Raw genomic sequence first — 15,598 nt, forward strand, 5'->3', positions numbered from 1 at the left:
GAAAAAGCACTTTGGGGTTAACTGCACCTTGCCGTTAGATCCAAGTGAGGGGCTTAGTGTTAAACACGCTTCATTTGATACCAATATATGAAATCACAGCATTTACCTATGTACAGGTAACTCTTTGACTTAAAACCATTTGTCTAGAAAATGAAGTTACAACGAACCTGACAAAAGGCATCATGACTCATTGAACAACTATCTTGCTTACAGCGATAAATTCTGGTTCCGATTGTGGTCGTAAGCCTAGGACTACCTGAAGCTGAATCCACACAAGATTTGTTAAGTTTACGCGTTTATCCATGTCTGCGTGGACAAATGAGCTTCTGGTTTTAATTTTTTAAAAAGTAACTGAACTAAAGCCCTTCAGATGTTCAGGACCATCGTATCGGTTGGCCTAGCAGCAGAGGCCAGAAATAGCATTTCAATATGAGATACACATTCCTGAGAAATTTTGACGTAAGCGTCATATTTTTGAATGCCGAAAATTCTTAAAACAAAAATCAAGATAAAACCAGAAATCTTTCTTTTGGGGTTAATGGAAAGAAACTTGGGGGGAAAATTTGGAACTTTGATCTTATAATGTTGATGGCAGCAAAACGTCTGTATGCACAAAAGTGGAAGGACATTTCAAGATGAATGGCTACAGAAGTTGACGGCAGAGATGGTTAAATTGACCGTTTTGATCAAAGAAAAGAATATAAGTACTTTTATTTCTACCTGGAAACCGTTTCTGGACTTTGTGCTTGGGGTGGGGGGAAAAAATGAAACCTTGATTTTGGGTTTTACTGATTAGATTGATTTGTTGTTATAGAAATGGCTAGTTTGTATTATTGTGGAAAAGTAAAAAGTTGAGAGTCGAGGTTCATGCTTTATTTTACTGCAACCAAGTGAGTCGGACATCAGTGCCTTTTCTTTTCCCTGTCCTCCTCTGTTTCCTTTCTCCTTCCCCTCACCAGGTGTCCTATTAGTTGTTTTTGTGTTTTTCTATTTTATTCTAGACTCTAATAAAATGTTTAAAGACTGGGATATTCCCGAGAACTGATTCCTTACCCATTAATATAGGTTTACGGGATTGTCAATCAAATAGGCCTCGTTCAGAAAACATGTATGGCATAGAGAAACCCCTGCCATCGTTACCTCAATGTTTTGCAGCTGCGCAGCGATGCGTTCCTTCTCTTTGATCGATCTATGCTGCGTCTCCGTTAATTGATGAGACAGGGTTACGTTCTCTAACTTCAGATGTTCCAACAGGCCAACTTGAGTCATCTGTCCAGCCTGGGGGAAAAAAAGAGTGGAATGAAAGAAAGGACTGTATTTAGAGACATCTGAAGAAATCAATTCCCAGCTATTAAGAGTTAAAACGTTGTGGCCTTCTTTTCTTTAGATTAAAAGGCGATTTGGCTTGTAATTTGTGCCTCTGATGGCCTTACGAAGAGACTCAAAGCAACCATTTATCGCTGACTGGTCTTGCTTTCAGCTACTGTCATGCATTTTTATATCATTGTGAGTTTGCCTGGAGTTAGCTGCCTAAGTGAGATGCCACTGTGACATGAATAGATGGCCATATAAACCAATTACCGTAAATAAATGAACGAGGAATAAGAATAGGGGCAGCTATGGAAGAGTCTACGGACAGATTAACAGATTTGGAAGGGACCTTGTAGGTCATCTAGTCTAATCCCTCGCCCAAGCAGGAGACCCTACACCATTTCTGACAGATGGCAGTCCAGTCCCTTCTTGAAAGCCTCCAGGGATGAAGCTCCCACAACTTCCAAAGGCAACTTCTGTGCCATCAGTTGATTGTTCTCATTGCCAGAAAATTCCTCCTGATTTCCAGGTTGAATCTCTCCTTGTTCAGTTTCCATCCATTATTATTCCATAGCTGGCCTTCAGGTGCTTTGGAAAATAGCTTGACCCCTTCCTCCTCTCTGTAGCAGCCCCTCAAATATTGGAAGACTGCTATCCTGTCTCCCCTGGTCCTTCTCTTCCCTAGATTAGCCAGGCCCAGTTCCTGCGACCGTCCGTTGTATGTTTTAGCCTCCAGTCCCCTAATCACCCTGGTTGCTCTTCTCTGCACTCTTTCTAGTGTCTTACTGGTCTACAACTGGTTTGCTCGCAGTCAAACATGTGTCACAACCCGAACCCAGAAATGACATGCGGTGATTCTTCCAAGTTGAGTTCTTCTACTGTTTTAACACCTACAGACAGACTCTTCCCAGGTTGAACTATAGGCACCTACAATATAGTCTGGGAACTGTTAGGAAGAGACCGTCTTCACCTACTTTCTCCCAGATTGAATCCAGCCCCTCCCTTCACGAACTGACACGGTAATACCTCACATCAGGGAAATGAGGCCTGGGTACTGAATGGGAACGGGAGGAAAGAAAGCTGCGCTTGCCTTTATGTTGGCCATATCGCTCTGCAGACGGATCCTCGCTTGTTGAGCCACAGTCAACTGCTGCTGGTACCAATGTCGAACTTTCTGAAGGGATGAGATCTCCGCCTGTGACGACTTCAGCTTACCGGTCAAGGACGTGCGGTCCAGCTCCACCTGCTGGAGTTGGCTTTGTAACGAGGAGAGCTGCTGCCGGAGATCATGAACTAAAAGGCCAGGATGAAAAAAAAAAGAAAGGTAAATAAAGGAAGGGTAGAGTTAGGAAACTCTGTCTGTAGCTGCCAACAGCAACGAAGACCTGAGTTATTCCTTCTTTTGAAAAATCCGGGATAGCTAATTGAAGAGGAAATGAAATATTTGGCCAATCAATGTTTCAAAACCAGAGCCGGGGAAAAGTCTAAAATAAATCATACGACATCTGATGGAATGGAACAGGCTGTCAAAGCACAAAGAAGCTCTTAAACTGACTTCTCTTAGAAGATAACTCCACGATCATGAAGCTACCTCCACTGGAAATGTCTATGGAGATTCTCAATCATCCACATCTCATGGTTGTCCCAAAAAACCTTTTCCAAAAGGCAAGTGGACTTTCTTGGTTTTTTTTCCCCCTCCTCTGAAAACGTTTCGCTTCTCATCCAAGAAGCTTCCTCAGGTCTAGCTGACTGGTGGGGAATGGAAGGATTTGTGTGTTTTGCAGTCAACCGGTTGTTAGCATTCTTCCAACGCTCTCTGAGGATCTCAGAGAACCACTGAGACCACGCGGGGGGTTATGTGCATCTTCAGATTCAGGGGCCTTTTGGAGAAGGTATCTTTGGGACCTCCACAGGAAGTCTGTCCACTCTGAAGCTGGCTTGACTGAGGCCATCTTGAAGGCTTCAATGTGTGCCACAATGGTGCTGAGGGATTGGGAGGAGGGGAATAGAGTTAGCTGGGGTTTTGTAGCCAAAACAGTTTCCCCTGAGAACCAAGGACATTCCTACAGGTGGCTGAAAAGAGGAGGAGTGAAGTTTCCAAGCAACCAGACAGCATCTTGATTGGACCATGTGACTTACTGTCAGGGAAAAGGGGAATAACTTTTACAGTACTTTTAATTAGGTTAAAACTGTGGGAAAATTCAGAGTCGGTTTTCACCAGTCTGTGCTTATATATGTCCAATAAAACCTGTTCTTTGAGGAACCTAGTTGCCTCAGAGTTCTACTTACTACGGGCGTATTACTTGGAACCCTGACAAAGTCTTCATCTTACCACTGTCAACTCATAAAACATTTCTATGGCCGTTTTTATAGTTGCCAACAGATAGGGAAAAGGGCTTTGAAAGAGCAGTGCGGCAGCTTGGAAATCAAAAGTGCATTCCATGCATAGTTTTTCAGGGATTGTAACTAGGTGACTGAAGTTTCTGCCACCCAAAAATCTAACTGGAGAACATGATTGATGACTCTTGGCTATTGGAGATGTTTCGTTGGAGAATATGAATTATGATATACCCAGAGGGGTGGGGTGGGGAAAACCAGGATCAAGGATGACAATGAATTACATGTCTCAGAGTCGGCTACACCCAGGTAGTGCCGGCATGTTAACTCCCAATAAATCCTGTTTAGTTTTCGAAGTTTGGCTCGAGACTCATGATGTAATTGGGGTAACTGCTGGAATCTTGACAACCACCTACCAAAGACATGATAATTAAGGAAGGATGGATCAGAACGATTTTATGATCTTTCTGATTTCTCTCTTCAATACAGACTCACAAAGAAGGCGGTCTGGTTTACCATCAATCTATTTGGGACTTGACGCTTTGTAGGATCCTCACGCAAGAGCAGATGCACTGAAGGCACTCGGCTTGGTTCTACTCACCCACGTTATCCTTGCCGAGGACATTTTTCTGCAAGTCTTCCACCTTCCCCATCAGCCTCTGGTACTGTTCTTCCGCCAACTGCAGGTCGTTGTTGGAAGCAGCCAAGCCAGCATTCTTGGCCTCCAAGGTGGTTTGTAACTCGGCCATGGCACGCTCCAGCTCCCAGCAGGACTGCTTCAAGGTAGCCACCTCTGAATTGAGGGAGTCCTGTTTCTGCTGGCTGGTCTCTGAATGTTCCATGTGGGTTTGGAGTTTCATCTGGACCGCAGCCAGCTGGGCTTGCAATTCTGCTTTTTCTTTGAGGGCCTACACAAAGATAAACCTGGTGTCAACACAAGGCAGTGACCGAGGTGTCATCATTGAAACTGGGTTGAGGTAGGCCTTCAAAATCTTCTATAACACCTTCCATGTTTCGGACACAAGACCAAACCTCTTGTCCATGGCACCTCTTCAGAAGGAGTTTTTACAGATGGATGGTAGATGCGGATAACAACCCCCAACCACCATCAAGATCACAAACCCACCCCATATTATTTTCATATTCACTCTCTAGGAAGAACAGAGGCCAAACTCCGGTCTCCTGGGAATGCTTTCATTGGGATTCCTGCACCTGGAAGCAAACGGAACCCTGTGGCTTAAATGGCCTCTTCCCAGTCTAAGATCCTACCATCTCAAGAACTTCTGAGCTCTGCAGATAAGACTAGATCTATCAACAGTGACCTGAAATGCCACCCACCTTCCACAGATACCCAATATATTCCATAACCCATCTTGAACCTATGGAGCAGTGATATGCTTGACACTGGAGAATGAGTTTTTCAATAGAAGATCCTTTTGTACCTCATTGGCTTCTAATGACAGTGCCTCCAATTGTCCTTCGAGCCTCATCTTCTCTTTGAGGACTTGAAGAAGCTCATCATGGGTTCCTGTGACTGAACTTTCCATGGATATGCTGTGGTGAGACAAAACAAACACTTTGTGAAATTATGCCAATTACAAAAAAACTAAGATGTTCCTTAGCAGATCAAACAAATGCAAGCCAAGAACCCATGATGTCTATGGAGATTCTCCATCATCCAGGTCATGGCTGTCGCAAAGATGCTTTTTCAAAAGGCAACTGGACTTTGTTTGTCCTAGATACAAATAAATGTTCCTTCCATCAGTTCTGAACTGAAGAAGCTTCTTGGAGGAGAAAAATGGAACTGAAGAAGCTTCTTGGATGAGAAGAATTTGAAGTGAAGAAGCTTCTTGGATGAGAAGAACTGAACTGGAGAAGCTTCTTGGATGAGAAGAATTTGAACAAGCTTCTTGGATGAGAAGAACTGAATTGAAGAAGCTTCTTGGATGAGAAGAACTGAACTGAAGAAGCTTCTTGGATGAGAAGAACTGAATTGAAGAAACTTCTTGGATGAGAAGAATTTGAATTGAAGAAGCTTCTTGGATGAGAAGAACTGAATTGAAGAAGCTTCTTGGATGAGAAGAACTGAAATGGAGAAGCTTCTTGGATGAGAACTGAACGGAAGAAGCTTCTTGGATGAGAAGAACTGAACTGGAGAAGCTTCTTGGATGAGAAGAACTGAACTGGAGAAGCTTCTTGGATGAGAAGAACTGAACTGGAGAAGCTTCTTGGATGAGAAGAACTGAACAGAAGAAGCTTCTTGGATGAGAAGAACTCAATTGAAGCTTCTTGGATGAGAAGAACTGAACTGAAGAAGCTTCTTGGATGAGAAGAACTGAACTGGAGAAGCTTCTTGGATGAGAAGAACTGAATTGAAGAAACTTCTTGGATGAGAAGAATTTGAATTGAAGAAGCTTCTTGGATGAGAAGAACTGAATTGAAGAAGCTTCTTGGATGAGAAGAACTGAAATGGAGAAGCTTCTTGGATGAGAACTGAATGGAAGAAGCTTCTTGGATGAGAAGAACTCAACTGAAGCTTCTTGGATGAGAACAACTCAACTGAAGCTTCTTGGATGAGAAGAACTGAACTGAAGAAGCTTCTTGGATGAGAAGAACTGAACTGGAGAAGCTTCTTGGATGAGAAGAACTGAACTGGAGAAGCTTCTTGGATGAGAAGAACTCAATTGAAGCTTCTTGGATGAGAAGAACTCAATTGAAGCTTCTTGGATGAGAAGAACTGAACTGAAGAAGCTTCTTGGATGAGAAGAACTGAACTGGAGAAGCTTCTTGGATGAGAAGAACTGAACTGGAGAAGCTTCTTGGATGAGAACTGAACTGGAGAAGCTTCTTGGATGAGAAGAACTGAACTGGAGAAGCTTCTTGGATGAGAAGAACTGAACTGGAGAAGCTTCTTGGATGAGAAGAACTGAACTGAAGAAGCTTCTTGGATGAGAAGAAGAATCTTCTTGGATGAGAAGAACTGAAGTGGAGAATCTTCTTGGATGAGAAATGGAACATCTTCCAGGAAAAACATCTTCTCATCCAAGAAGCTTCTTCAGTTCAGAACTGAAAGGAGGACGGAGCTTTCTTTGTTTCCAGGACAAACAAACAAAGCCCAGTTGCCTTTGGAAAAGGCCCCTTTGGGACGAGAGGAGTCCAAGCTGGAGCCTTCAGAGTTGGAGAAGATGCCATAACAGCGCTACCTGCTCGAAATACTGTCCCGCCGGCTTCTGGCTTCCCCGTTGACTTCCTGGTCTTGAGCCCGTTGCTCTGTTGCCGCAGCCTGCAATACCTCCTTGATGGAAGGAAACTGCCCAACAGCATCCAACGGGACCTCCTGCCCATTGATGGTGAAGGCCATACCCGGCTTGCTTTGGGGGCTGAAGGAAGCGAGGCCTCTTCCCGATACGCTACTGTAGGTCGAGCTGTCGCTTTCGTTGCCGTCCAGCCTCATCCCGGCTTCGCTGCCATCCATCTCTGACAGGCTGTCTCCCGCCAAGGACGAAGCTTCCAGCCGGTCGTCGGAATCGGGGCTCAGACTGATGGAGGACACCACCGAGGTCAGGCTGTTGGAGTTCGGCTTCAGAGATCCGCCTGAGCAATTGGACATCGGCATGGTCCCGCCGGCACTTCCGTCTGGGTTTTCCGTTCGATAATCTGCCAGCGACCGAATCCGGCTGGTTCGGGAAGATTTGGAACTTTTTTTCTCTTTCAAGGAAGCTGGGAGGCCCAAGCTGCCCACTTTCGGTCCTCGTGGGACGCTGGTTCGCAAAAAGGAGTATTCTTTGGTCATCGCCACAGTGCTGGCCCTTGGCAAGATCTCCGGATTCCACATCAGCTCAGGATCCAGGGTGCTGGAGGGGCGGCTTTTAGCTGTAAACAGCTGGAGTAAAAGAAATAGTAACAACAATAAATCATCATCATTGTATATTTTATGAAAATACTCGGTTGATCCCGAGGATTCTGGCAGCCACCCATATCAACCATCATGCCAGTTAATAATATTTGTGATCCATTTTTAAACGTTCAGTTGACTAAGTTTCATGTTTAATGAATAAAGTAAATAATAATAATAATAGTAACAGTAGTAGTACTAGACATTGCAATACCTGGGGATGCACAAATTGAAGACACGCAGCAAGAAAAAAATCACAAAGTATCGGGACATACAAATTGAAGTTAAGCAACTTTGGAAAAAGAATCGTGTCTTATCCCAATTGTAATTGGAGCCCTTGGAGAAATACTTAAAAGGATGCCTCGCTATTTGGAAATCCTGAATTTATCAGACTTGAATACCCTGATTCTACAAAAAAAAACCACCCTACTTGGAACAGCTTATATCCTCTGATGTTACCTGAATAGTTCCTAAGTCCTTGGTTAGGACTCGAGGTGTTGAGCTACCAACCAGCCCCAAAGACTGTGAATCTCACTAAAGCTTAACAACAACAATAACAACAACAATATAGTTGTACCAGGAGATGCCAGAGTCAAAGAAAAAGAACTGGGGAAAAAAAATCACAAAATATCGTGACCTGGCCATCGAAATGATATGATTATGGATGGAACATGTAACAGTGACACCCATTGTCATCGGGGCACTTAGTACCATGTCCAAGAATTTTATAAAATACATCAAGAAATTGCAGCTTCCTGCAATAACACCAGCGGAAATGCAAAAAACTGGGCTACTCAGAACATCATATATTTTAAGAAGATACTTGGTTGACACCTAAGATGCTGGCAGCAACCCGTATCAACCATTAGCACCGGTTAATAATATTTGTGATACATTTTTAAACGTTCAGTTGACTGAGGTTCGTGTTTAACGAATAAAAGATGAGAGTAATAATAATAATAATAATATTAAGTTTTTACCAGTCCCAAACTGTGAATCAAATTGAATATTAAATCCTAAGTAATATATACTTAGAAATCACCTCAACAGCTCTTAGGTCCTTGGTTAGGATTTGAACTCTTAAGTTTTAATCAATCCCGGATTGTGAATCGAACTGAAGATTAAATTTAAATGTTGTTGATGATGATGATGATGAAAGAAATACCACCTGACTGCAAGCAAGACTTGGTGGGTCCACGTAATAAAGTCACAGAAAATGAAGAAGCTAAAGTGCTCCGGGAAGTTTAGAATTCAAAGAGACAGGCATCTGCCACACAACACCCCAAGACTTAACAATTGTCCATTACAAAGGCAAAAAAATCTGGATAGTGGATGTGGCAATACCTAAAGATAGCAGAAAACTGAAGAAAAAAAATCACAAAATATAAAGATAAAACAGAACCAGAACCACCGCGGCAAAAGAAAGCAAAGGTACTGCCAATAGGGAATAGGTCCCTTGGGTGCAAACCCAAAACATCTCGAGCACCACTGACATTGACATCACCACCACTGGTCAACTACAGCACTTGAACACCAAGCGGCATTGACACAATCCCCACCAGTCAATTGCCAAAGGCAGCTTCACTCGGAACCAGTTCACATCCTGTGAAGTTACTTTTAATATTAAACATCTGCTTATCCTTAGGAAGGACTCGATAGGGGGGCAAAAATGCCAGTTCCAGCCTAAACATCTGGCTGACTCTACCATGAATCCTAATACTGGCATCGACACAACCGCCTATCAGTCAATTGCCCAAGGCAGCTTTACTCAGAACAGCTGACATCCTGCAAGAATTCCTAAACTTCAACTGGGATCCTTGGGAAGGACTCAAAATTCAGTGGACAAAAATGCCAGTTCCAGCCTCAACATCTGGCTGACCACGCAGGCGAATTAAAAAAAAACCCCACCTGGGAATCTTTTTTGCTAGGCACTTACTCTCTCCTGATGCCTCTTGACACGATACTGCTTGAGCTGCTCCTCCAAGCGCTTCCGGGCCTGAAGCCGGATCACTTCTTCCTTCTCCAGCGGGAGAGGAGCATCGGCTGAGCCTGCAAGGAAAAAGGAGCAAGTTAAGTTGCTCAGGGACGATAAACAATAAACAAGGAGGCAGAACAGACAGGAAGCTCTCTTTGCAAAGTCGCCAGAAATTTAGATACCAGGTTAAAACAAAAAACAAAAAAAAAGAGGTTCAAAATTTCTCAAGAGGGGATTTGATTTTTGCTGGAGCAAAGTATTTCATGAGAAGAGAGCCAGAGAAGAGAGCTGGGATCTTCAGGATCCCAGAGATCGACAGCCACATGCTTTCCAAATGTTTGGGATACTAACTTAATTAGGATGTTATCACCACCGCTGTCAGCCTGCTTGCTTTGCGACCTGTCAGCCTAACGATCTTTGCAATGGGAGGGGAAGTTGGAATGTGGGAGGAAGGAGGTTTCTCTGTGTGTGTCTGTGTGTTTAGAATCCACATTGGGTCGGGCAAGGAGGCGTCTGCTTTCCCAAAACAAAATAAGCATGGCTAATTGGACACTGACTGATGGCAGGGGGGGGGGGGGGGGGGAGAAGGAAAAAGTTAGCTGTAAAGTTTTCACGCCAATTCACCAGATTCCACTTCTCTTAGCCATTTATTGCTCCAGTAAAACATAATCTTGGAAAAATCTCAAGCCAGGAAGGAGTCTTCTTTTGCTAGCTGACCAAGTGGGACAGATGACGGTTGTAGTCCCAAAAGCCTCAAAGGAACCATTGTTTTATTCTTTGCTAACATTACTTTTAACTGTCAAGGCGTGATTAGCCACCCAAAGTCTCATTCATGAGATGGGAGACCATTAATTAATACATCGACTAGAAGGATATTTGTGCTTCGCTATGAAACTATGTTGTCAGGCTTAGTTTTCGGGGAGGAAAATTAGGGAGGGAAATTTTTGCCTCTGCCTACCAGCATCCATTGGTATTCATCTGGCTAACGTCCTGTCAGGGTGTGAGAGAGTTGAGGGCTATTTGGAAACTGAAAGAGTATTTGCTGTGTGAGCAAGGAGCCTGCAAGGAGCCTGGGCGTGGCTTAGCTCAACTGTTCTGTACTAAAGCTGCTTGGTGCTGTGAAAGAGAAACTGAAACTCCTCTCCTCTGCTTGTGTTTTGTATTTGGAAGAGATTTCTTTTCAGGTGGGGTGGGGGAGAAGAACTCCTGAGCATCAGAGCGTGTTAATGATAATATACAAAATACGAATGCTCTGATGGTCATTTCGAAAAATCCTTTCTTAGTGAGCCCCTAGGAGCCAAGAGGAACATAGGTGCCAAATGTCAAGTTTGTAGGCTTTATGGTTCTGGAGATTTTGTGATGATGTGTAAGTGATATTTTGCTTTTATATCTATATAGATTCAACCGATCAATCTGTGAATAATGGTTGCCCCTCCACTCAAAACAGGGTCTAGCAAGCCCTTCCAGCCCAACGGAAGCTTTGCACCCCTGTCTAATCTGCACGAAGAGTGCAGACAGATTTTTTTCCACTTTTGGAATTTTTTAAGCCTCCGAGAGTCACGGGGAAATGACGGTGGATGACGCACACAAGGTGTCACCGGAGAAGCGTGACTCAATTTTTCATCCTCGTTTGGGTGTTTAAAATCGAAATAGGATTGTCAACTTAGAAGTAAAATGTGGCCTCATGGGACGCTGCAGAAGGCTGTAAATGCAGCCCGGTTGCCAAGCCTACAAAATCTGGTCATGTGACCAGTGTGTGTGTGTGTGTGTGTGTGTGTGTGTGTATGTGTCTGTCTGTCTGTCTGAATGTCAAATCCAGGTTCTTAGTAACCCCCAAGTAACTCCCTTGGAACTTCAAGCGGCCGCTCAGCGACAAATCCCAAACCAAGCACCATTTGTCTCGACAGTTAAGAAAACGACCACATAGAGAGTCTTGACTTACAACAGTCCGTTTCGCGACCGTTCAAAGTTACAAAGCTGAGGAAAGGCGACTTATGATCGTTTTTCATACTTTATGACCGTTACAGCCCTGCCCCGTGGTCCCGCGATCGAAATTCAGGCGCTTGGCAACCGGCGTGTAACTTCTGCCACCGCCCACCAAGAACCGGTAGTAAAAAAATAATAATTAAATCCCATCACCGCCCCAGGGCCTTGAGTTTGACACCCCTAGCATGGAATTTGGTAACCACATTGATCAGAGGGGGGAAAAACACCTTGATTTTAAGAGAAATAGCAAATGGCAACCTTGATTCCGAGCCCACCAGGTTCATTTTAAAAACAAAGAATCAAGCCAATTTGTTAAAGGCAAAGTGAGATGTGCTCAGGGGTTAAGAATCAGCCCGTGCTTCAAAAGCAGCAGCATTCAGAAGAGGTTCTGCAGAGGCAGAGAAATGGAAATGAGGAGGAAGAGAAGGAGAGGAAGAAAAAAAAACCCTCTTTGAGGCGGAGCGACAAAGAAACAGGTGAGCTCCACTGTGAAGAGATGCTTACACAATTCGGTTTCTTGCAAGGGGAGGCTTAGTTTGAGAGACTGCAGGGCGTCCTTCCTAAGAGCTAAGCTCTCATCACTATCACCCCGAGACGCCTTTAGGTGCTCACGGAAACCAGGCACACCTGAAGCGGGTTCTTTCACCCGGGAGCTTTCGGTGGGGCCCAGAGGCAGGGGCTCTTCGGGGTCGTAAGACATCGGTCCGTTTGCGCAAGGATCTTGGCTGCTCTTGAGGGCGGAGGTGTCCCCTTCGGTTGACCCTCGGCCGTTATTTACACGAAACACTGCGGGGGGAGGACAGGGGTAAGAAGCAACGGAGAGAACAAACACCCAGGAACACCCAATATATTCTAAATCGCTTTAAGCATCACTGCAGAGGAAAGCAAGCTTAACAAATAAAAACATTAAACAGTTATAGCAATAGCCCTTAGACTTATATACCGCTTTGCGGGGGTTTTACAGCCCCTCTGTAAGCGGTTTACAGAGACAGCCTCCTGCTCCTAACAATCTGGGTCCTCATTTTACTCATCTCGGAAGGATGGAAGGTCCAGTCAACCTTGAGCCGGTCACGACTGAACTCCTGGTGTGTGTGTGGGCAGAGTTAGCCTGCAATACTGCATTCTAACCACTGTCCACTTTGGAAGGAAGAGAGGAAGGGAAGGAGGGAGAGAGGGAGGAAGGAAGTTTTTTCTTAGAACCACGTCTGGAGTTTAGACACAGTTCTAAGACCTTCTTCCTCTTCTACTTTACAATAGACGAATACATGGACAATGGTAGATATCTCCACAGCATTAGCCATTGAAAGACATGGAGTGGTAACAGTGACTCTCGCCTCACAATCAGGAGGCTGTGAGTTCGATCCTAGGTAGAGGCAGATATCTCTCTCTCTCTCTCTGGACACACCGAGAATATATCTGCTGAACTAAACTCAGCACTGGTAACAGGAAAGGCACCCGGCCATTCAAACACTCTGCAAGCTCCATTCAGTTGCCCAAACTCCACCCTGAAAGGGATTATGGAATCGTTAAACGAAGATGATGAAAGATACCCCTGAGAGCTGATGAAGCCTCCTTGGATGAGGAGCAAAACACCTTCAAAGAAAAACCAAGCAAGTCCAGGTGCCTCTTGAAAAAGCACCTGTGGGACATACCACTGACTTAGTCCCTAGGAGGGAAATCCAGGAACAATTACCGCCTTGAACCTTCCAAATGCATCTGGAATGACTACCTCCTCTGTCCAAGTTCTCCCTCACCTTCCACCATTATAATCCAACAACAGTAACAAAAAATGCTCATTAAAAAAAAAATTAAATCCATATCCAAAGAAGCTGCTTACAGTTCAGATCCTCTCCTTCCGTTGTCGATCTGACCTCCAGGTCTGGTTGCCGTTCAGAACTGCCCAGGGTACCATGGCTGGCTTCCTGAATGACCGCTGAGGAGTCCATGGCTGACGGGAGATACGGTCCAAGGAAAATATTTCCCCGGTGGAAAACTTTCCAAGCGACCTACAGAGTCCAGTTTTTCTCCATCAATACCGCTAGGAGCCCCCCAAACAGCCTGAACATTGTTAGGGGAATTCTGCACCAATTTCTTCCCAGCCACAAGCAATTTGGTTTAGTTCCAGGCCACTTGATGGACGACTGAAGAACTTCTGGGAATCATTAAGAGTAGCTGCAAGGGAAAAGCAAACAATGGTTGGGTTACATCACAACGCTGAGATAAACAGATGCAAACACACACACACACACACACACACATACAGGATGACACTCCTTTTTAAAAATAGTTCCTTGTGGGTTTTTTTCCTTTTCTTTTCCAGAGATCACCTACATCTGCCACATATAATTTCTGATCTCACCGAGTGCCAATCCTTACGTAATTGGCACCATCTTAATAACGGGTGGGTGGGAGCTTGCTTGGACTTTCTTCAGCCTGGATAACTAAGGTAAAACTAAGGAGCTCGGGGAGAGGAAATTTACAAACTAAACATTTCAGGATGACTCTGGGTAGATAAAAATCAATGATTTTTTTTTTAAAAAAACCAAAAATTCAGAGTTTTTTTATTTTAAATCAGATTGTTTTTTATTTTTATCAAATTTATTTTAACAATAAAAGGAGTAAAAAAAAAAATCTTTCTAAAGATAGCTTTCTATTTAAGATCCATTAATAATTTAGTTTATTCGGCGTGAAATGGAGCTTTAATTGTGTAGCATGAGGCTGCAGATTCGGCAATATTGGGACTGTCTGCCAGTCAACCGTGGGTCAGAAGGGGAGTTGCTGTGGGGACAGAGATGACGGTGGCTCTTTAAAAATTAGGATTGAAATGGAGTTGATTTTAAATCAAGCCCCCCCCCACCCTTTTTTAAACTAGGGATTGAAATCGTTGATTTAAATCATCGACTTGATTTAAATCAAATCCACCCTGCAGGATGCGTACGGACCTCTTAGCCACACATGGAATTCATCCAGGTTTTCTTGAAGTGGCTGCCTATGAGCGATGCAGGCTGGATCGGGGCCCTTTCGATCGCTCCTGCGGGGAATGGAAACAAAAACTATTTTCACTTCCGAATCGTGTTACCAGTTGCCTTTTATTTTCATCAGGGCAACTGCCAGCCGGACTATTTTATCCCAACAAGCACAGGGGCAGTTTGATTTATAGGACCCTGCATTTGTTTACGAGGCTACGGATTTGGCGGAGATTAAAATACCTCTTTTTGCAGATGCGTGCCTTACTAACCGAGGACGGGAAAAAGAGGCCTATGGCTTGTTAAGGTTGCTTCATTTTGCGTGAAGAAAGCAAAGAGATAAAGATTACAGGTAGTCCTTAAGCTACAACGGTTCATTTGGAGACTGATTCAAGTTACAACGGCACTGAAAAAAAGCAAGTTAGGACCATTTTTCACAGTTATGACCATGGCAGATCCCCATGGTCACGTGATTAAAATCCAGATGCTTGGCAACTGAGTCATATTTATGATGGTTGCAGTATCCCAGGGTAATAAAATCCCCTTGTGCGACCTTCTGACAAGCCAAGTTGGTGGAGAAGCTACTTAACAATCGGGTTACCCACTAAACACCTGCAGGGATTCACTTAACAAATGTTGTTCACTTAACAAATGTCAAGAAAGGTTGTAAAATGGGGCAAACCTCACTTGACAAATGTCTCGCTTAGCGACATAAATGTTGGGCTCCGTTGAGGTCTTAAGTCGAGGACTACTTGTATAGAAGAATCCTGCCAAAGAAGGACTAAGAACCTCAGAATCAACTCACATACAATTAATTCTAGAGCTAAAATCAAGGCAAGGAGACTGCCTAGAGCAGTGTAGGTAGGGTAAATTATAGATTTTCCTTACTCAAAATGCAGAAAGCAACTAGCAATGGCTGTCTTTAAATGGGGCACTTAAGAGGAGAAGATCTTTGTGGGACCTTATTGAAGATCTCAAGAAGTTCCATGTTTACTTGCCAACCTAAAATACCTCTTAGAAATGGGTTAGCAAGACATTCAAGTCCCCTCCTTCATGTCATTTTGAAAACGGTTTTAGATGCTGAAGATTTCAAGCCTTGATGTCCATCTTGGAAGAGGTGACTTCTCT

General features: G+C 43.9%; 1 protein-coding gene across 3 annotated transcripts in view; it reads right to left on the bottom strand.

The window, feature by feature from the left end:
- The window catches only part of GOLGA3 (golgin A3), a 37,498-nt gene that overhangs the window by 20,171 nt on the left and 1,729 nt on the right, over window positions 1–15,598 (bottom strand). For 2 of the 3 annotated variants that reach the window (XM_087913400.1, XM_087913399.1), the window contains exons 2-9: window positions 13,342–13,676; window positions 12,009–12,290; window positions 9,480–9,592; window positions 6,852–7,531; window positions 5,091–5,202; window positions 4,250–4,556; window positions 2,402–2,604; window positions 1,141–1,278 (exon numbers count right to left, since the gene is read on the bottom strand). In XM_087913400.1, coding sequence (XP_087769526.1) covers window positions 1,141–1,278; window positions 2,402–2,604; window positions 4,250–4,556; window positions 5,091–5,202; window positions 6,852–7,531; window positions 9,480–9,592; window positions 12,009–12,290; window positions 13,342–13,450 — 1,944 coding nt within the window. In that variant the 5' untranslated portion in view covers window positions 13,451–13,676. The remainder of the gene's footprint in view (window positions 1–1,140; window positions 1,279–2,401; window positions 2,605–4,249; window positions 4,557–5,090; window positions 5,203–6,851; window positions 7,532–9,479; window positions 9,593–12,008; window positions 12,291–13,341; window positions 13,677–15,598) is intronic. The other variant, XM_087913401.1, reaches the window with a different exon arrangement.

Source organism: Pseudonaja textilis, chromosome 15 (genome assembly GCF_049901715.1).
Source record: "Pseudonaja textilis isolate UNSWEBS1 chromosome 15, rPseTex1.2, whole genome shotgun sequence".
Classification (NCBI taxonomy): domain Eukaryota; kingdom Metazoa; phylum Chordata; class Lepidosauria; order Squamata; family Elapidae; genus Pseudonaja; species Pseudonaja textilis.